The sequence below is a fragment of the Leguminivora glycinivorella genome, chromosome 26, assembly GCF_023078275.1.
Source record: "Leguminivora glycinivorella isolate SPB_JAAS2020 chromosome 26, LegGlyc_1.1, whole genome shotgun sequence".
Classification (NCBI taxonomy): domain Eukaryota; kingdom Metazoa; phylum Arthropoda; class Insecta; order Lepidoptera; family Tortricidae; genus Leguminivora; species Leguminivora glycinivorella.
In genome coordinates, this window is record NC_062996.1 from 3,457,987 (window position 1) to 3,481,482 (window position 23,496).

The 23,496-nt window shown below is 35.7% G+C and overlaps 1 protein-coding gene and 1 long non-coding RNA gene across 2 annotated transcripts in view; one reads left to right on the plus strand and one right to left on the minus strand.

The window, feature by feature from the left end:
• The window catches only part of LOC125239748 (zinc finger protein 354C-like), a 30,771-nt gene that overhangs the window by 5,620 nt on the left and 1,655 nt on the right, over positions 1 to 23,496 (plus strand). Inside the window, exon 4 of the mRNA XM_048147407.1 lies at positions 21,602 to 21,679. Coding sequence (XP_048003364.1) covers positions 21,602 to 21,679 — 78 coding nt within the window. The remainder of the gene's footprint in view (positions 1 to 21,601; positions 21,680 to 23,496) is intronic.
• LOC125239749 lies at positions 1,910 to 11,369 on the minus strand. Its single transcript, XR_007178556.1, has 5 exons — positions 11,227 to 11,369; positions 8,535 to 8,631; positions 8,022 to 8,150; positions 7,778 to 7,914; positions 1,910 to 2,173 (listed from the first exon to the last, which is right to left on the minus strand). It is a non-coding gene; the product is annotated as an uncharacterized LOC125239749 (long non-coding RNA).

Here is a 23,496-nt window from a genome sequence, read left to right on the forward strand (position 1 = left end):
TTAACGTGTATAGTGAAGTTTCTACGCTGTGATTTCCTAAGTGTCATTAAGCAATACAAAGACTGGGTCGATGTATGGCTGAGATTTGGGAAAGCATCTGTGTTTGATTTTATAGGAAGTGATTCTTGTAAAGTTAAGCCCAGATCATAGTAATTAAAGGAAATTTCACTTGTCGGTTTATTTATGTGATTTTACAAAGAGTTGTGTTAGTAAAATTGAATTTAGTTTTCTGTGGGGTTATTTTGCTATTTTACTAAGCCAGGTCATTGCTTGGGCAGACAGTTTGCCCGACTAAGCGCTTCTTACCTAACGGTGCCAAAAAGGAGCGATTAGGAGTCTTTTGTTCCAAGTCTGAGGAGGCTTGGCGTCTTTTTTATACTTACAAAAGGCGAACATTCCTCCCTGGTCTCAAGGTCCAGCTGCTAGATGGAAGTGAGGACTTTCGCGATTGAAGAAAGACATTAGGAGTAATCCTTGCTCACTGAAGTCAGCAGTAATTGAGGCTAGGTCTTGTATTATATATATTTATTTACTCGGTGCTCTGGGTCACGATGGTGCTGGTTGCTGGGGGATTTCAGTTGTGATTGATCCATACCTAAACGACAAAGTTTTGATCGCAGCTGGGTCTTCTCAAGTGACTGGTGTTAGTGTGTCCTAGAATACTGGATATATACACAGATAGGGCGGTCTACTCTCTGCTACCTAGTCTGCGGACGCAGAGGGGGGGATCTGACCGACACAAGCCTATAGGTTGCCTATCTCAGCTTCGCTGGCTGAACTGTACAGCTTATGGTAGGGATACACTTGTGCATATTCTGAACACAAGATCTATGGTAAGTGAAGATCGGTGTTTCAGATATGCTAGAGTAGGGAAATAGATAGGATTAGGGTAACGTCACACACTATTTCTATGAAATTAGGGTTGTTTTATGATTGATCTTGAAGTATAATTGATAGGCGTGTATTTCTATGGATTAAATGGACTTTAGATGTGGTGTTTACTATCTTAAAATATGTGGTAACACTGGTAAATCATAAAATCTCTTAATACTTAATTTATCTGAGTGTAATTAATAATTGTGGTAGCAATTTCTGATCTTTCGATGTAGCTGTGGAGCGCTAAGTGTTGCTAACTGGTTATTCAAGGTAAATTCTATCAAATCGGCTAGGGAAACAAACTGTCTTTGGAATAAAAGGATTTGTTTGTTATAGGGTCCAGTGGCATGCGAGCGCCGTCCACTGATGGAAAGTCAAAAGCTTAGAAAAGTTAGTAGACTTAGTTCTTATAAAAGTTAGCAACTGCTCGGTGTTTCGATAAAACATCAGAAAGATCGAGAAGTTATGGTCTATTAGCAGTATTGGGAAAAAGGGGGGTTTAGCTAGGGAAAAAGAAACAAAACAAAAAAAGGGGTTAGTTCGTAGATAGATAGCCCTTCAGGCTTACTTGCTTAGGATCCTGATAAAGTGGTTTGGTCAGGTCAGGGGTCCCATACCGTATCGCAAGCCCTTGCCCAAGCCGGGACCACTAATAAGGCGTAGCGGATGATTACAAAAATATTTTAAATATTCATTTTCTAAGTGCTGCAATAAACTAGTTCAAAACCCAAAATATTTACATTACATCATTATTCTTATTATAACTTCCTATTTTCTGTAACGTTTCAATTTATAGTATATTCTAACAACAGGTTATTTATATTTACAAACTAAAAAATAACTAGAGTTCAAAATATAGTCGTTACACATTAAAGGATCTGGGTTATCACGGTTCACATCGAAGGGTTCTACTTATTCACGCTAGACGATCACAAGGCCAAATTTACGGGGTATATTTAAAGGGGGGTTAGCTATACTGTTGATTAGTCGAGTAACTAAGTAAAAAAGAAAGTTGAGCGGAGTTTTAGTTACATTTGGTGCCGTGACCAGGATCTAGGATGCGCTCTTTAGAACACATCCTGAATACCAAGGTTTACAAATAAATAATAGAAAGTAGCCGTTACAAGGCTACATTTTGTTGCTGTGAGGCGGAGTGTGTACACTATATTTTGAACTCTAAATAAAATTAAAACAATAAGAAACATTTATTATTCATAAAAATAATAAAAACATATATAATATTCCCATTTATCATTTTTCATTACTTAAAATTAATATCTCCTTGTTTCCTTGATACCTGAAAAAAAAATAGCAAAATTAATACCCATCTTATTAATTTATCAATTATAATGCTTCATTTAAAAGGGGGTAGGTGTGGGAAATGATTTAACTATAGCTGACCCGGACTTTGATTACAATTAAGGTACAGAAAAGAAAGTAAAATGAACAGACCAGCCCGAAAGCGTGTGGCTACAGCCAAAGCTCGAGAGAATGAACCAACTAGAAAAACCAAGAAAAATACTTTGTCTACAATACCGGAGGAACCAACTCAAACAGAAACAACTGCAGCGGAACCCGCTCCAGTGAGACTACGAAGACCAGTTGCACAACCAGCTAAGAAGAAACCGTCTACCCCAACTACCACGGGGAGAGGGTTATTTTACAATATGTTACGAAGGACTGAGCAAAAAATGGTCGCTGGGTTAAGCCAGTTGAGGAACGAGCTGCAGGCGGCGATCTATCCTCAAGAAGAAGCCCTTATGCCTGAGGTCATCACAGAAGACACTATCAATCAAAATGAACACGTCACGAACGAGCCAGAACTAACTCATGAAGAAAGAAGAAATATAATCTATAATCTGAAAAATATCAACGTGGAACGACCTAAATTTGGGAAAACATCGTCGCACCCTGTCACCTTCCTTGAAGATCTAGAAGCCTACCTAAAGAAGACTTCAGCAGAAGGCCATGAACTCGAGACTATCATCGAATGCTTAGAAGGAACTGCAAGAGACTGGGCCAGGGTATACAAGGACCGATGGAACACAGTTGAAGATTTCAAGGAAGATTTTCTAAAATCACATTGGGGGGAATTCGAGCAGAACGAACTAAGAAGAAAGATAGTACATGGATTCTATGACAAAAATGAAGGTTCAATGCACAACTATTTCATCAAGATAGTGGGACAAGCGAAGACACTCAACTACGTCGTGCCCGAGACGCAATTAGTAACTGACATCATGCGCCACTTCCCACGTTACATTCAACAAGCGTTTATTACGTCGAAAGCTATGACCATCTTAGAAGCGGCAGAATTTCTTCGGTCCATGGACGACGTAAATAAGCAGGAACCTCGATTCAACAGCCCCAGCGCTAGTACCACCACAAAACCTGCGGAAAAGAAGAAGTCTCAACCACCAAATAACTACCAGAACTGGCGACGACCTGAAAATCCAGAACGCAAGACATCAGCAATAGAAGTCGAAGACTCGGAAAACTAGAAAAGGCTGTCAAAAATGTCCCCGGATCAGCTATAGATAGGGTCGCTAGTTTAAGAATAATGACTAAAATGAATTGGAAACCCGGGCAGTTGCTAGGTGTGAATGGGAGGGGATTGCGGGCGCCCATAGAGATTAAACCATCTAATAGGGAACATAATGAAGGGTTAGGATATCACCAAAATAATGAATCAGACATTATAGAACTAGATTGCATCGTTAACGTCTTGAAACTAAAAGGAGAACAACTTGAACTAATAGGCAATGAAAAGGTTATTACTTCTGTTTTCGAAGAGTTAGATAATGAAAAAAATAAACGCGATAATTTTAGATCAGAAATAATTATTCACGTTAGGGACTATGATATAGCGGCTTTGCTCGACACGGGTAGTGATGTCACATGCATATCACAGGAATTATGGGATGAAATAAAACACAAACACCCTGATATTCCAATCATGCCAATAAAAACCTTTTTCATAAAATCAGCTTCGGGACATAAAAGTAAAGAAATCAAATACATGGTTTTGCTACCAGTACGTTTAGAAACTCTTGAATTGGACGTTAATTTTGTAGTAATACCTAACTTGAACTTTCCTTTGATATTTGGGTTTGATTGGTTAAAAGAGAAGGAAGCTACCATTCAACTCTGTAAAGATGATTGCGGTGTAAATATTCGTCATAATGGTAAAAATGAGTGGGTTAGATTTCATACTCAGGAAGACGAATTAAATTGGGTAAATCAAGCTCAAATAGAAGATCCTAGACCACGTGGTTCTTATACAACTGGAGTAGTCTTACAAAATAATGAACAAAAAGCCTTGCAAAATGTACTGGGAAAATACAATAAACTATTTGAAGATAGGCTCGGTAGAGCAAATTGTTACAAACATGTCATAAAAATGGAAAAACATACACCTATTGTCAAAAGAACCTACCCTGTACCTTATGCTTATAGGGATAAGGTCGAGAATAAATTGATAGAATTGGAAAAACAGGGAATAATAAGCCGTTCACAAACAGAATACTGCAGCCCACTAACATTTACTCTAAAAAAGGATGGTTCTATACGGGTATTACTAGATGCCAAGGAAATAAATAAATATATGATTGCAGAAACAGAGAAACCGACACTACAACTTGATGTACTAAACTCATTTCATGGGGCAAATTACATCAGTGTAATAGATTTGAACAATGCATACTTCCAGATCCCCATATCGGAGGAAAGTCGGAAATATACCGGTTTTACTTTTAATGGAAAATCATATGTGTACAACGTACTACCACAAGGGCTTAAGACTTCTGTCGGTAGCTTTAGCAGGGCGATGGATCGAATATTAGGACATGACGTGAGAGATTTTTGTGTCAATTACCTAGATGACCTCGCAATTATAACAACCGGCACATTACAACAACACTTAGAGCACCTGGACATAGTCTTGGCAAAGTTGCAGAAAGCAGGGCTTACTTGCAATTTAGAAAAATGCAAATTCCTTTGTAAAGAGGTTAATATGCTAGGATATATAATATCCACAGATGGAATTAGGACTGATCCTGAAAAAATCAAATCAATACAGGATTTTCCAGTCCCAAGAAAAATTAAGCATGTTAGGGCATTTTTAGGTCTTTGCAATTTCTATAGGAGATTTGTACCTAACTACAATAATTACATACAACCCCTGTGCAACCTTTTAAAGAAAAACGTAGTTTGGAAATGGGATTTCGAAGAGCAACAGGCATTTGACAAAATAAAAGCTAGCTTTATTGACATAGTACAGCTACAGCATCCCGACTTTAAAAAGCAGTTCTACCTGGAAACTGACAGTTCAGGTATAGGCTTGGCCGGAGTGCTATACCAACTGGATGAAAAGGGACAAAAAAGAATACTAGGCTTTCATAGTAAATCCTTACGAGGGGCCCAACTCAACTACACCACGACTGAAAAGGAGTTTTATGCAGTAATAGCATGTCTAGAGAAATTCGAGACTTATCTGAGAGGATCAAAGGTCACTATAAGAACGGATCATAAGGCTTTGTTGTTTGTAAAGAATTGGAAGTTGTACAATGCCCGCGTCATAAGATGGATAAACTATCTAGAACAATTCCAGTATGAAATACAACATGTCAAGGGTAAAGAAAACGTGGGGGCCGACGTTCTATCTAGATATCCTCCTCATAGCGACCTATTGCAAGAAGATAAGGTACGATTGCCAGAAATACTTTATACAGAAACCGGTGTAAACAAAGCTTTAATAAACAGAATGAAGAAGATACCCGAATTACAGAAAAATGATCCTGAGATTTGCCAAATAATTCAAGAATTAGAAAATAATACCCATTCGAACAGAGCCGGAAGAATAATACAGAGATGCTCGCTAGAAAATGGGATCTTGTATTTCAGCCCAGGCGGGACGGCAGAGAAGGTCATTTACTTGCCACAAGAATTGATAAACGAAACTGTACAACAGGTGCATTTAGAAATGGGTCATCAGGGTGCTTATAAGGTCATAAAATACATTAAGGACCGATTTTACTGGAGGGGTTTAACAAGACATATTAAGTATATACTAAAATGTTGCCCTGTCTGTCAAATGGTGAAAACTGATCATGTAAAATACGTAGGACCCTGTCAATCGATAACTACTAGCAACATTGGAGACCTAATTATGGCAGACTTATACGGACCCTTACCATCAGGACAATTCGGTATGAGCTACATCTTAGTAATTCAGGATTCTTTCAGTAAATTCGTCAAACTATACGCCCTAAGAAAAGCAACCGCTGCAACTGTAGTAGGAAAAATGAAACAATTCTTCAAAATTATTAAACCAAAAGCAGTAATGACAGATAACGGCAGTCAATTTGCAAGTGACCAATGGTGTAAATTCATGAAAAATGAAGGAGTAAAGGTCATTTACACTACAGTTCGTAATCCAAGGCCGAATACAACTGAAAGGGTAAATAAAGAGCTTGGAAGACTGTTTAGGACTTATTGTGAGAAAAGGCATCAAAGCTGGGTTAAAATCCTACCAAAATTAGAGGTATTATATAACAACACCTTTCACGACAGCATAGGATACACACCATGTGAAGTAATGTACGGACAACCTACTCAACTATCTTTTGATAAAGACATAAGAAAAACAATTCAGTTAAACCTTGAAGATATTAGAAACAAAGTAAAATTAAATTTAAAAAAATCCGCGGAATATAGACAGGCTAAGTTTAATCAAAATTTTAGATTAATTCAGTACCAAGTAGGAGATTGGGTGAAAATTAGGAAAATCAATAAGTCAAACGCTCAGCAGAAAATCACAAAAAAATTTGAGCCTATCTATGAGGGCCCGTACGTCATCGCCGCAATCCCCTTCCAAAATGTTCACATTCTGGTAGATCCGTATACTGACAAGGTGAGGGGTAAGTTCAACACGATTCACCTCTCCAGGTACTACACGGGAAAGGCTGATCCGGGGGCCGAAAGACTGAATTAAACCAGGACTATGAATAAATAAAAAAAAAATTTTTGATTAGATATTGTGATCAAATGTTGATTGGATTTAATGATTATAATTTTATTTGTGTAGCTTAAGTTCATGTGTGTTTTATAACTATGTCTTTGGGTAAATATTGATTAATGATTATTTGTTAATTTTTGGATTTCTTTTTATTTTTTATTTTAATTAAGTAGGTTAAAGTGGTATGTACAACCTTATAATGTAAGAATTGATTAATTTTGTATCCATTAAGCCTGATTAAAAATAATTGGAACATTGAAAACAGAAATATCATGAATATTTTACAATAATTTCTACTAATGTCGACAATTCCCATATTTCACAACATTTTGGAATGTGTCCTAACGTCGAAAGTTTCACCACTGATGTGTATTTGAAATAAATAATTTGTTTTCTATATTACTTTGTTTCCCTTCACTCCCAGATAGAGAACCCTAAACTTTACGTTGAGGCGAGAACATGTTTGTGAGCTAATACATCTATGAAATAAAAGGATTTGAGAACTTTGAGAATCACAGACATGTTTTCGTTGATCAAGTTTATCGAAGAAAAAAAGAAATGATTTTAACATTTAAGTACCTGAGAACCGTTATGGATAGGTGTGTGACAAAAAGGAAATAACAAATAGAACGAGAGCGGCGTTCCATAATCTACTGAAGCAGAGGGGCCGGAGAAAAGAGAGAAATTATACAGGGAAGTATGAGTAAAAGGTGAGTAACTACTAGAAGAAAGTGTATGAAGCCTTAGACACTCTCAAAATATCTTCTTCAGGACCAATCGAGTACTAAGAGTTGGTTTAGGACCACTACTGAATAACAAAACCAGTATAAGGTCTTACTTTAATTTGATCAGAATATTAGCGCAGTGAGAAAGCGTAGTAAGTACCTGATTGAAAGCGACAAGTTTGTTATCGCACTCCGAGTGGAATACATCTTTCATGAATGCAGCTTCTTGAAGTCGGGAAAAACACCGGCATCACACAGTTGATTTTCAGAACATGCAAAATAGTAGTACTTGATGATCTGAAAATAAATAAGTTCTGGTAAGACAAATTTCCTAGTCCATTTATTAAGGAAGAAATGAGTGCAAAATACACAAAATGGTTTTAAATAATAGGGGTAATACTTACTCAGAGCTAGATGACAGATATAGGCAAGAAGAGTATCTGAAGAAAGACGTCAAGTATAGTTGACATCACTTTCATCATGCTTGTAAAATTATAGAACGTCAACTAAATATAATAGGATTCTTCTCTTTCCTGAAAAGTACAACAGAAAATATTTATTAAAGTACAATCAATCGGTCTAGATACAAGTACAGAAGGATCGCTGTCAGCAACTACTCAAAGGACTGCGTGCGCCATTGAGTTCTATGGTGAAACAAGGGGGCTGTTATCCTTTAAGGACAAGACTATAAGCACGTGGCCATCGGGAAGTTTAACAGAAACATTGAGTAAGTCACACTTGGCGTTATGAAAAATTACTATTTTGCCGGAGCGTTCAGGATATAAATAACTAGGAACATATTGTTATAAATAGCAGGATACAAAAGGGTAATTTAAGAGCAATTAGAACTAGGTGGAGAATTAAAGTTACATTGTTCCGCAAAAGATTAAAGAGATCTAAAAAAGGAAAATATTTACCTGTGATTTGATTATAACATCGTGATCAATTAAATGAAAATACAGTTGATTATAATGTTCTTCTTCATGTGATTAATTTGATTGAAAATTAGCAAATCTGAAACAAGAACAAACATGAATTGAGCGTAAGAGAATTACTGTAAAGTTGTTTAGAAACCGAGCAAAACTGGTACATATCGACACACTTAAGAGGAAAATTGGGACATTATGACAGTCTAAAAGAGGAAACGGCATTTAAAGTAATAATCATCAAGCATAGTAACCCAGGGAAAAACAAAGAGAGGTTATAAATATTATAGAGCATTTTGACACCAATTTGGCTCGAAAAAGTTCGTTAATAGGTTGTCCATAGAATATAATTAGCAGTGGCGGCGCGTGAATATATTTGGAAGGCAACACAGAGCAAAAATTAAAAACCGGCCAAGAGCGTGTCGGGCCACGCTCAGTGTAGGGTTCCGTGGTTTTCCGTATTTTTCTCAAAAACTACTGAACCTATCAAGTTCAAAACAATTTTCCTAGAAAGTCTTTATAAAGTTCTACTTTTGTGATTTTTTCATATGGTTCAAAAGTTAGAGGGGGGGGACACACTTTTTTTCCTTTAGGAGCGATTATTTCCGAAAATATTAATATTATCAAAAAACGATTTTAGTAAACCCTTATTCATTTTTAAATACCTATCCAACAATATATTACACGTTGGGGTTGGAATGACAAAAAAAAATTAGTCCCCAATTTACATGTAGGGGGGGGGGGGGTACCCTAATAAAACATTTTTTTCCTCTTTTTATTTTACCACTTTGTCGGCGTGATTGATATACATATTGGTACCAAATTTCAGCTTTCTAGTGCTAACGGTTATCCGCGGATTATACTGAGATTATCCGCGGACGGACGGACGGATGGACAGATAGACATGGCGAAACTATAAGGGTTCCTAGTTGACTACAGAACCCTAAAAAACGCAACCTACCTTAATATTAGGTACCTTAGGCGCCCATCCAAGTGCATTTATCATACAGTCCGCTATGAAAGCGCTTAAAAAGCCATCTCTCCGCTTATAACTTATCTTTAACTCTGGACGATCACGGCCTCGCGTGACAATACATTTCTTTATTTCGAATGTTTGCGTCGAAAAACGTGTTGATTCATTTAGTAAGTAATCTATTATACAACAGTCAAAATGAATTAACGCTGCCATTACTAAACAAACCAAAGAAAGTCCTAACTATCTCTTAAAAAATTAAAATTTTGAAAAACCCCCGACCGCGACCTAGTGGACCGATTTTCATGAAACATGGCTAAGAACACTCCCGACTAACACAGCTTTCAAATAAAAAAAACTAAATCGAAATCGGTTCATCCGTTCGGGAGCTACGATGCCACAGACAGACACACACACAGACAGACAAACAGACAGACAGACAGACAGACACGTCAAACTTATAACACCCCGTCGTTTTTGCGTCGGGGGTTAATAATATCTAACCTTGAAACTCTGGCTTGCACTGTCACTAAAACACGACACCGAAACACTCCAAATCATTTAAATTTCACTGATATATTGCACGTAATGAGCAAGTTAATAAAAAAAACTTAGAGAATAACACAAAACATTTGAAAGCACACGAAGCCTCGGTAACAAGCGGGACGCAAGTGTTGCAGTGATATTATTCCAATTTCACCCACGAATTTAAAAACCTTTTCATACAAACAAAGTATATCTGAAGTAACGTTCATTATCACATTACTAAACTTAAATTAAATAAAATTCTCGGTTTTTTAATAGAAACTATCAATATTTAAAGGCTTTTATTTAAAATAAATATCTGTGCGATAACAAAACACAATCAAATATTACCCATTAATACATTTATAATTTTAGTATGGCAATATTTAGCATGCAATTATTACACTGTAATATCAATCTTATTTGTTTCACTCGAAGCTTTAAATTCAAATGAACAAGTGCGAGCAATCGAATGTTGTGCGCTTGGCTGTCTATGTGTTCGCAAATGGCGGTCACCCTTCTCTGTCATCTCAATCCTGCTATGAGTAGAGTAAAAGAGATAGTTGCGCCCTAATTACGTACATAGGAGTTCGCGATAGGCAAACACTCACACGCGCGGACTTTGTGAATGTGTATGGGCGTGTTTTCAAATATAAACCTTATAACGCATTGTTTACGGTTTTTATTCAAATGAATAACTCGATAAGAAGCCGAGTTGCTTTGGAGTTTAGTTGAGCGGGCTGTCTTTATCAGCGTGTGCGTGATTTTTGTATCTGTGTGGAGTGACCATGAATGAATATGAAAGCTTAGGCATAAGTAGCTTCACTTCTCGTTCGCGCGCCCGATAATTTTAGGTACATATTTGAATCTAAGCAAATGGTGTTATTATTTGTGAGGCAATACGTAATGTTTTAATTATAACTATTATAAGTATATTTTTTTATTTCAATGGTGGTTTGTAACTTTGGTATTTGTTGCGGAACATCAAGGGCAACTCGGTGGGAATTGGATTGTATGAGCGCGCCGCCACTGATAATTAGAGAAAATGTATATATAAATACGATAACATATGGTTGAAATGCAATAAAAGATGAGATAAACACACAGCATCAAATCTAGGCAATCCATCATAACCTCAAACTTCACTATGAAAATATTTTGCTTACAAAGGCAATTTATGCTTACTTTCACGATTTCCACATGTTGTGATAAAGGAACAATTAGGATAAACCCGTTTGGAACCTTCTAAAGAAGGAATTTCCGTCGTTTTCACATATTTTCCTGACTTTACAATGGCGCAGGAGTTGAAACTGACATGACATTGTACGTCCTGGGACATGGAGAATAAGGATAAAGGAGCAACCTTTTTATGTATCAAGAGTGTACATATGAAAGAAAAAAGTAGATGGCACTGCATTTGCAAGTATTTAAGGGTCAACGATCTCTCAAATATCTCGATAATATCATCACTTACGAAGCAAAAGGTTCCGGGTTCAAAATCCTGATGAAAATTTTTTTATTTCTATAGTTATCCTGAAATATTTTGTTACAGCTTTTCGAAGTTTCATTCGCAAGATTTACCTAAGATGGGGCAGACAAGTAAAATAAATAAAACAACAACTAGACATATTTAAAACGTACAAAAGGACCGTTATCAGAATCGAATCAGGGAACACCTGCAAGCGAAGCCGGCGTGCAGCTGCGGGAATACATCTTGAGTAGCTCAATCAACATACAGAATAAAACGTCTAATGCCAAGACGCTGAGCCTTGAGAGAGATATGCACTCCTAGCGGGGAGATTTATAACTACAATTTTTGCGGCTGTTTTACTTCGACGAATTTTCCTCCCTACCTATATTCTCCATAACCTAAGCTTTGTGTCGTTCGAAAATTTACAAACGTCAAAAGAATTCTAACATGGTTAACATGGATTAAAAATAAATAATTAATGAAATTTTACACTATATGGCGTTCAATATCATTAGAAAGGAGTGATTTCACATTAAAAATTATGTATCAATAAAAATAAGGAACAAAGAAGGAAAACAAGAATCACATTCCTGAACTATTATCATGTTTTGAGTTTTGAACGAATTGGGTCTGTTCGAAGTAATTAAAAAACCGTCCTGAATTGTCGAAAGAAGATTTCACAGAAATATCCTCAAGTAAAATGTAGAAACAAATAAATATAAAAAAATTATATATATGTATATTGGAATAAAATAAAGGGAAATAAATTTGAAAAATAAGAAATTCAAAAGGAATTGATGCCCTATGTTGCATGAAAGACTGTCAGACATGACAGTTGTCAGGCTGTCAGATCTAGTAAATTCTGTAATTTTAAGAGAGATTTTCCGATTTTCTGATATTGTAAAGGATAAAATAATTACCTTCTAATTGATTGAGGTGAAGATAAAATGTATATTACATCCGTTAAAGGGTTGAAGAATCCTGAAAGCAGAAAATTAATGTGTGATATACAATATGATATGAGATGAAATTAATTAATGAAATATGATTGACAGGGAGGTTACTGCATGGTTATTAGGACAATCATGTAGAGAATGTACTTTCAAGAACTATTACACAATAATAGACCAGTTAAGAGAGAGAAACAAGGAACATCAATATCACATCTCATATAAACTGAAGTCAGGAAACAGTGAGACCTTGGCATCCTGGAAATACCATGATGAAATTAAATCTGGCCTACTAGGAAAATAGGAGTGAATTAGGAAGCAATCCACATGAGAGTGCTTGTATCATTTGCATTAATGATGTGCGTCTAGCATGTAAAGAAAAAGAAAAAAAAATGGAAATATATTTACTTGTGTTGGCCAATTTGCATTACTTTCAGTGCCAAGAATGCCCAACTGAAATGAGAAAGGAATGATGTTACATAATGTTGAAAGTTAAAGAAGAGGGCAGGAGATACAAATACATTACCTCTATCTCGAATATATCATTTATATTTCCATCTTGTGGCCTGTCTCCACCTTGTGGCTCAGCTATCTGACGAAAGAAAATTGATGTTTAGTTTTAATAAATAAATGTGAAGTGCTAGAATAGAAAATTATTGTAGTATCATTTACCCTAGAATCATATAACTAATCAACGGTGAACTAACATGACAATGTGACCTAGTGGTGGTACTACAATTATCTCACATATATCTGTATGCATATTTTTTGTGTATACTTACTGTAACTAATTGCTCTAAAAGAAGCTCTTCGGATGGCTCTAGAAATATTTCTTGATTTGGTTCTTGACAAACTTGATCCGGAATGATTGTCATAGGATCACAGGTCGGCATCGCTTCGGGCTTGTTTGTCTATAAAATAAAATAGATTAGTGATTATTAGTTTATTTGTATTCATAATTTATGTAAGGGAAGATGGTTATATTACTTACTTCAGTTGTGAGTCCTCGGTTAAATTCATCTATAGTCGGAAGGAAAACTTCGATCTCCGTGGTCTAAAAGAAAAATATATATATATATTGTAATGATCAAATAATGTACTTTGTCGAATGTAAGCACAAGTAAGGAACATTTTATACTCAAACTTTTGTAGACAACCTGGTTCGGTGCAGCAATAAAGATAGCATATATTTTGAACAAGTGCTTACCCGAAGTGTATTATTGTAGGTTGCGGTTTCTTTGGTAACCGACACAACTTTTGGAGGTAGTTTCACTTGTTTCTAACGAAAAAGGAAACAAAATAAAAATATATACACTGTCTATTGCAGTATAGCATTCTTGTTAATCATGTAGACATACCAACAAAAAAAAAAAAACAGACTATTTACCTTTTTACGAACTTGTCGTTTTTGAACAGTAGCAATGAATTTATTCACTTCTTTAATATTAAAAATAATACCAAAATTTGAATAATAATTGGAGATAAAGTTTCGTTTGGCTTTACGTCGTAATATACGACTCTTAGATTCGGGGTGAGTCACATCCCACAGCATGGGATAATTTTCTTCTAAAAAATCCTGAGGATTCATTTTCATTTACAAAGGAAAACTAATAATATCGAAGACTAAAATTACTTAAGTTTTGTTTTTTTTTTAATTTTGAAAATTAACCGAAAAGTGCATTTCGTTTACCAATAATTTTTTTTTTTTTCAAAAGGATGGCGCTAAATTTAAATTACAAAATGGTTGTCAATTTTCGCAAATTAAAAATTCATTTGTTGTAAAAATTTACGTTAGTTATCCATAAAATTGATTTATGTAAGTTTTGGAAAGTAACTTGCTCTAAAAATAGACAAAATTTGTTACTATCAAAGTAAAGGGTTCTCACACACAAACATACAAGCACCGAACCACTGCATCGAGATCATTCGCTTACAGATGTGGTATGACTGTGTGTTCCTGGCTTAAGGATAACAAAGTGATGCTGCTACTCAACGCTAGATGGAGTAAAATAGTCGATAATCCATGAAATATGACAGATGACGTATGACAGTTGACGTTTGACATATGACGTATGTCAACGTGTCAGTGTCAGATTGACATTGACAGTCGCAAATGTTTTGCAAACAAGAATCGGTTTTGTTTATCGTTCCTTTGGAAGATAATAATATTTGGAGCAGTTTTATTCGGGAACTTCATAAGTAAAATTAGTATAGTTATAGAAAAGCTAATGTCCGAAGTGCGAACAATAAATTAGATCAAAATATGCGATGTCGGTTTACGGAGACGCGGAAACCGAAATGACCGTGCTTGAGGTTATGGATGTTATGTTTATTTTATGTTGTGGACGCAATAAGGGAAAGTAAAAGAGATAATCGATCACAGAAAAGTTTACCAGACAGTGAATTAATGTAAAAGTGTCTCTATAAGTGAAATGTTCAAGTGAATAAGTCCATAATGGTATATTAAAATTTTAAGTGTGAAAAGTGAATATACGTTCAGGCTGGTCTTTCTACATGAACATGGAGCCAACAAGTTTTGAAGACATTGGAAATCGCAGGTCAATACCAGTGCAATGTGTCAGTTTTCACAAAAAAATATTAAAATCCAGTTTTGGAACTGAATTTGTCAACTGAAAGGAAATAAATGTGGTAAGTGCTCAGAAATTTTATTAATGAGTTTTATTTCTGTTATATTGAGCAAACGAGACAGAAAGTTGTGTATCTTGTACAGTAATTTTGTGTTTTTAAGGAAAACTGAAAATAAATGAAAGCTAATAGCCAATTCTGAAATATTATTGCGTATATATAATGAAATGCTCCGATTCTTTTATTCTGTGTAAATAGCGTAGCTTGCTGTTCATTTTCATCATTCTTGTGTTGACTAATTAAACCCTCCAATAGTGACTTTTAACATAGTTGTTCGAGACATGTTCAAGATACCACAGGAATATTAATTTCTGGGTAAAGCGTGCACGGTATGTTGGAGAATTGGTAAAAATTGATCGGTGTGTGAAGTGTGACTAAAGTGAAATTTTAACAGTGTGATATTACATTTGTGTAGCATTTCGGTTTGTCAAAGAGTTTGAAATACGAGGAAGACGTTCGGAAGAAAAGGTGACAGTAAGGTTCTTGAGTCACTGTCCTACTTGTTAACAAGTTATCGAGTCTACTGGTGGCGCGGAGTGCCTGAGTGTTAGAAGAATAAAGTTTTGAATTTTTTTAATTAAGGAATTAATTTGTAAGAAAACTTGTAGAGGTATCAAAACCACTTCAAAAGGATGATTCATGTTGTAGACCTAAAACTCCTATAAACGCGTAGGGTTTTCACAAGCTCACGCCACACTTTCCTATCTTCAGCGACTCTTGTGACTTCACTGCAGCCCAAACCAGCCACTGGTAGCTCATTGTCAACGGACTACTTCCATGAACGAACAGAATGCCTGGGTCCACCGCTTGGATGATACAAAATCAATAAAATTTGTTGTAATATGTGAAATAAGTGTACATGTTGGTTTTGTTATTACATGGTGTAATGTAAATTTTATGAATACATTGACCGCATGGGTCAACAACCTTTAGTAGAGATGTACGGAAAAATCCAAATAATACATAATTTAATTTATTGCAGCACACAAATATGATAAATTATCTTTTAGTATTTTTTTTTATTTTTACCATTTTTAATGCTTTATGAGGTTCTTTGAAAAAAAAAAAATTGGGATACAGTATTTTGAAAAAAAAAATTTTATTATGAATTAATTTTATACTAATCTCTTTGTTTGGTAATATTTTAAAATATTAAATGAGAAAAAAAAAAAACTTAGTACATACCTCTCCAACGGTAAGAAATGCCAGTCCATACTTGGTCATCTATCCTTTTCAATTTTTTTTTAGTATCAGATTAAACAACCGTTTGGTTGGTCTTTGACATAATAATAATTGTAGATACATAGTAAAGTCCAGATTGTCTGGAGTAGACATTATAAAAGGATGAGTATGGTTAGGAATGTGTTATATCATTCACGTTTTAATTGTTTTATAAATTTTTCATGAGGGTTTTATAACCTGAAAATGATATTTTGTACCCCAAAAACCTTCCCTCTGTACGATGCCTATATAAGCAAGAGTACAGATCCTTGCTCCTGTCCTTGTTTGCTTAGTTTATTGTACGAACATCAGACTAGAACGAGTCGCTATTTCTGCAGCTGACCGTATGTTTCATATGACTTATTGCGTAACTTATTTTGACGTTGCATTATGACTTGTAATAAAGTATAATAAAAAAAAATTGATAATAGCATGAAATTATTAATAATGAACGATTTATTACAAGGGGGGCAAATTTTATTTTGTACAAACATTTTATTTAAAGTATCTTTGTCGGGAAAAAAAAAATTGTTGGGTAATCGGATTACTTTAAATAAATAGTTACTAGGGAAAAAAAAAATGACAGGGGAAAATGGGGTAAGATGGGCTAGATATATATTTTTTTTTAATTTGTACAGTAGTTCATTTCCTTTTTGAAGTATTATTTATTGTGATCACTTTTGAAGGTGCTGACTGTGTGTTGATATCGTGTGAAAGCGAAAATGAGGAGGGATGATTGTGTGTGTGTGGTTGAGACTCTATAGACAAATTTGGTGCTTAATGCATGTTCAGAGGTGGTGGGTGCTTTGATTGCATTAGTTATGAAATAAATGGATTGATACAGATAGACAGTGCTGGAAGGTGATCACAACTAGGTTGGTCGGGGTTATTCAGGGGAATAAACAGCGGGGGGCCGAGGGAAACACATTAGCCATAAAAAGCTTATCGGTTAGGTTAAAATCCATTTGGATTAGACCCATTTCAAGGGTAGTTTTTCGTGGCTACTCACTCTACAAGGTAATAAGACCCACACTGAATCCACACACCTCATCTTGACTGGGATGTATATGACATTTGACATAGTTATGAGCCACAATCGTCTGGAGAGAACGAAGGCTCTTATGAATTTTGTTTTGTTTGTTAAGTATTCAAAGATGAAAAGTGTAGTATCTTCAAATATTGTTTCATTTGATTAAATCATTCTTTGATGATGGAAAAAAAATATTGTACCATGTCAAGGTACATGCTTTTGTCATTTAAGGTTTGTTTTATAAAAAAAAAAAAAACATCACACCCAAACAAACCTTAAGTCATTATATTTTATTCAAGTATGAGACACGCGCCAAAACATGTGGCTGGGAGTGATTAGGTAGAGAAATTGGTTCGAGCTTCGACAATGGGATTTGAAGGCTTTGGACTTATAATGAGAGCTCAAAAGGTTTTCTTTATTCTGCATGGGAAGTTCTTGCGAAGCTTGTTTACACTAAGAAAGGTGGTTCTGGTCCAACAATGCGGATGGAATGAATATTCGTAGCGAACAGAGACAAGTTAGCGTAGGAACGGGTTAATAGGACCTATCAGATTCACAACCTGGTATCCCTGGCGGGCTGAAGATTACTGGGAAAAAGGTTATCATGGCTCATTGTCGGAATTCTGTTGAGCTGTTTTCAAAGCTAAGTCACTGGCAGTCGCATAGTATTGGAATACACACTACACGTTTAATAAAAAAAAAAAGGGGAGGCAACATTCCTGACCAATCTAGAAATAAAAAATATTTTATTTTATGGTATCGATTATTTAGAGTAGATTGAAAATTCTTACAAAATTAACTTTGTAATTTGTAAGAATTTGTCAATCGGGGCCGAAATGTGACAGAACAAGCATTTGATTCGTGGTCTTGTTCTTGTTTTTTTTCTTAAATGAGACTTACATTGTCAAGGCAACTGGAGACTTCTTTGCTCGACCCTTGGAAAGCATTCATCCAACATTATTTCACTGGATATTTTAATTATTTCACTGTGGTACTTGACCGCATGTTTTATCATATTATCTCACATAAAATTCACTATTATTTGGTGCAAAACAGGATGGAAAAGCTTATTTACCAACAAGCTACGTTCACATGGACGGAATACTGACACTGACAGCTGTCAACTGAGTATCGTTCCAATATTACATCTAGGTTTCAAATACAGGTCTGGAAATTGGTAAAGGTTAATTTTGAACATGCTCCCTGTAAAATATATTTAGAATGCAATATTTGATGTAGCTTTTAAAAGGAAATTGGATATTTTGCAACAAATTTGATTCACAAAACTGGATAAAAACCTTTGATAAAGTAATATTTGTATATTTATATTTACCACAATATAAAATGCTTCATTACATACGAGGAATCAATAAAAGAAATCTCCATCTCTCTCTAAAACACGTGCAAGCATGCAGATGTTACTATTGATAGGTAAACGATTATTTGCTGAGAGAACATGGACGTTAAAAGTATAGGGTGTACGGCTTAGTAAACAAAGCTGTCTGCAAAACGTCTGCAGTCCGCATTACGTCTGTATTGTGTCTGCAAATCGTCTGCAGTCCGCGTTATGTCTGTAAAACGTCTGTAGTGTGTCTGTAAATCGTCTGCAGTCCGCGTTACGTCTGTATTGTGTCTGCAAATCGTCTGCAGTCCGCGTTATGTCTGTAAAACGTCTGTAGTGTGTCTGCGAATCGTCTGCAGTCCGCGTTACGTCTGTATTGTGTCTGCAAAACGTCTGCAGTCCGCGTTATGTCTGTATTGTGTCTGTAAAACGTCTGTATTGTGTCTGCAAAGCGTCTGCAGTCCGCATTGTGTCTGCAAAACGTCTGCAGTCCGCATTATGTCTGTAATAGATACTATAAAAGGACCGGGGCAGGCCGTCACAGGTCATTCTTCAAATATCAACGAGACTAACAGTGTCCCTGGCTATTGTGTATTATACTGGTGAGTGAAGTTATTCTGCTATTGTTTCTCTGTTTGTATTTACTTGGAAATTATTCTAAGTGATTGTAAACTTTGAAATTGTGTCTCTGTTTGGTTGTGCGAAGACAATATCTTTGTACAGTTGAACTTAGGCTTGTAGTGGAATTGCTTTACTGTCAGTTGGGGGTTATTTTAGTGTTCTATTTATAGTGTAGTGTGACATTTTAATTAAGTGTAGAGTTATTTGTAGTTTAACGTGTATAGTGAAGTTTCTACGCTGTGATTTCCTAAGTGTCATTAAGCAATACAAAGACTGGGTCGATGTATGGCTGAGATTTGGGAAAGCATCTGTGTTTGATTTTATAGGAAGTGATTCTTGTAAAGTTAAGCCCAGATCATAGTAATTAAAGGAAATTTCACTTGTCGGTTTATTTATGTGATTTTACAAAGAGTTGTGTTAGTAAAATTGAATTTAGTTTTCTGTGGGGTTATTTTGCTATTTTACTAAGCCAGGTCATTGCTTGGGCAGACAGTTTGCCCGACTAAGCGCTTCTTACCTAACGGTGCCAAAAAGGAGCGATTAGGAGTCTTTTGTTCCAAGTCTGAGGAGGCTTGGCGTCTTTTTTATACTTACAAAAGGCGAACATTCCTCCCTGGTCTCAAGGTCCAGCTGCTAGATGGAAGTGAGGACTTTCGCGATTGAAGAAAGACATTAGGAGTAATCCTTGCTCACTGAAGTCAGCAGTAATTGAGGCTAGGTCTTGTATTATATATATTTATTTACTCGGTGCTCTGGGTCACGATGGTGCTGGTTGCTGGGGGATTTCAGTTGTGATTGATCCATACCTAAACGACAAAGTTTTGATCGCAGCTGGGTCTTCTCAAGTGACTGGTGTTAGTGTGTCCTAGAATACTGGATATATACACAGATAGGGCGGTCTACTCTCTGCTACCTAGTCTGCGGACGCAGAGGGGGGGATCTGACCGACACAAGCCTATAGGTTGCCTATCTCAGCTTCGCTGGCTGAACTGTACAGCTTATGGTAGGGATACACTTGTGCATATTCTGAACACAAGATCTATGGTAAGTGAAGATCGGTGTTTCAGATATGCTAGAGTAGGGAAATAGATAGGATTAGGGTAACGTCACACACTATTTCTATGAAATTAGGGTTGTTTTATGATTGATCTTGAAGTATAATTGATAGGCGTGTATTTCTATGGATTAAATGGACTTTAGATGTGGTGTTTACTATCTTAAAATATGTGGTAACACTGGTAAATCATAAAATCTCTTAATACTTAATTTATCTGAGTGTAATTAATAATTGTGGTAGCAATTTCTGATCTTTCGATGTAGCTGTGGAGCGCTAAGTGTTGCTAACTGGTTATTCAAGGTAAATTCTATCAAATCGGCTAGGGAAACAAACTGTCTTTGGAATAAAAGGATTTGTTTGTTATAGGGTCCAGTGGCATGCGAGCGCCGTCCACTGATGGAAAGTCAAAAGCTTAGAAAAGTTAGTAGACTTAGTTCTTATAAAAGTTAGCAACTGCTCGGTGTTTCGATAAAACATCAGAAAGATCGAGAAGTTATGGTCTATTAGCAGTATTGGGAAAAAGGGGGGTTTAGCTAGGGAAAAAGAAACAAAACAAAAAAAGGGGTTAGTTCGTAGATAGATAGCCCTTCAGGCTTACTTGCTTAGGATCCTGATAAAGTGGTTTGGTCAGGTCAGGGGTCCCATACCGTATCGCAAGCCCTTGCCCAAGCCGGGACCACTAATAAGGCGTAGCGGATGATTACAAAAATATTTTAAATATTCATTTTCTAAGTGCTGCAATAAACTAGTTCAAAACCCAAAATATTTACATTACATCATTATTCTTATTATAACTTCCTATTTTCTGTAACGTTTCAATTTATAGTATATTCTAACAACAGGTTATTTATATTTACAAACTAAAAAATAACTAGAGTTCAAAATATAGTCGTTACACATTAAAGGATCTGGGTTATCACGGTTCACATCGAAGGGTTCTACTTATTCACGCTAGACGATCACAAGGCCAAATTTACGGGGTATATTTAAAGGGGGGTTAGCTATACTGTTGATTAGTCGAGTAACTAAGTAAAAAAGAAAGTTGAGCGGAGTTTTAGTTACAGCGCGCACAAAATTTACACTATTGGCACTCTATAGGAGGTTCTCTGTGATTTAGATACAGCTTGTCTCAAGTTTACATTATTGACTAAATACGGAAACTCGCCGCGGGAAATCAAAATACGTCGGATATTTGTTATTTTTACAATATTTACCATTTCAGATGTGGAAGTAAAACTTGAGAGCACGGAGGACCCTCTGCCCAATGATGAGGATGATGTCTTCAAGGAGTTTGTGTTAAGTATGTATCCATTTCACTGCTAGTCAAGTAGTAATGAAAAGTTATAACATTAATTTGCATAGTAACATAGCTTTTCCATTAGCAGCTCCAATGTTAAGTCCTGTCCTAATACTACTATACCAAGAATCTTATATACATGGATGTTGCACGCCGAACATTACTTTGAAGCCAGAAAATTTGACCTTGAATTACGTCACGCCGGTCTTGCATCTCTTTCTTTAGGGTGTCCATGATTAAGCATACATTAGGGACATCCCGCGGAATTTGACGTATTACATCTCTCGATACAGGCTTAAAACCTTTGAACCTCCGTTTTGACAATATTCTCAGCTTGATATGATATTGATATGTGTTAAAATGTCAAATATTAATATTAGCGCCATCTATCTGAGCGTACCTACCCCAAAGGTGTATCGCCATCTAGCTCACCGTACCTTTTTCTGTATGGTTTTGAGGTACGTTTTTTTCTTAGACTTTATCTGTCTATACGGAGTTACATAAGTATTTGTCTTTTACTAACTGACACCTGTGTTTATTAAAGCATGCAATGGAATATATATTTTAGTGTTTTGGTCACTTTAAACCATCACAATAATATTTTGGTAGTAACTACTGGGAAAACTAATCCCAGTAGCTATCAACCCCCGGTGTGGTAATTAACAATGTGGGGGAAATCCCAGTAGTTAGGACAGGTAAAAACTTGGTGGTAACTAGTGGGAATAGCCAGGAAACCAGAAAATATAAGGGAAGTATTTGTCAATGGGGAAATAATGAAATACTAGGACGTTTTAAAACAGTATCTTTATTTTTAAGCGCCGCCCCAAATCTCAAGGAAGGTGGTTCTCAATTCGTACGTATTTCAATTCTCTTCGCATGTATATATGTATCTCAATTTAATGTTTATGCCACGATATATCCGTCGTTACTGGACTGATTTTTAAAATTTCTTTCTGTGTCATAATCTTCAGGCTTAAAGTGCAAATCTGCAAATTGTCAAACGCTCTGAAACATTTCCCTTTATCGGTACAATCGACAGCCAACAGCCAATGCTGCCTCCTTCCTTCATCTTTTGGAACACTGAAAAGTTTAATATTATTCATGTTAATTGTAAAGACATAAATTATAAAAAGTTTGTATTATTATACTGTGATATGAACTATGAACATAGAAACCGTACCAAGTTGATAGATTTAGCTCCATTCAATAAGAGTAAATACCATGCAAGATAAAAGATTGGTCACCCTAGTCGTAAAACCACACATAGCATTATTTTTCTTTAAAGGTCATATTTATCGTTCTAAACCTATTCGTGGGAATTTTGATATAATTTGAGACAATGAAAACAATATAATGATAAGAACTAACCAAGATTACAAGCAAAATAGAAGAAAATTTATTGCCAGTGAGGTTTATGAACATTTTGGTAAAATAAGTACTTACTTGTGAAATTTTACGTCGGATTTCGGTATCCATTTACTTCCACAATGGTTCACTATGCAATACATAGCTCAGAACTTAAGTAAATCGTCGAAAAACGTTTATTTTGCAAAATAAATCTCTGAATCGGTGAATGAATTTTGACAATTCTGACATATCGGGCATATTTTTTTATTATTAGTGTTCCCATAGTACGCAGGAGGTAAATACCGGAGAAATAAGGTTTTTGATTGAGTTTTTTTTTGTATAATACAAAGAAAAGTAAGTCAATTTGATTGAAGAATGTTTTATACGTTTTTTTTATTAACTTATCTGGCAATACATCACAGTGTTGGAATGAGATAGAACATAGGAGTAAAGGTGAATGAACCTGGCTTCAA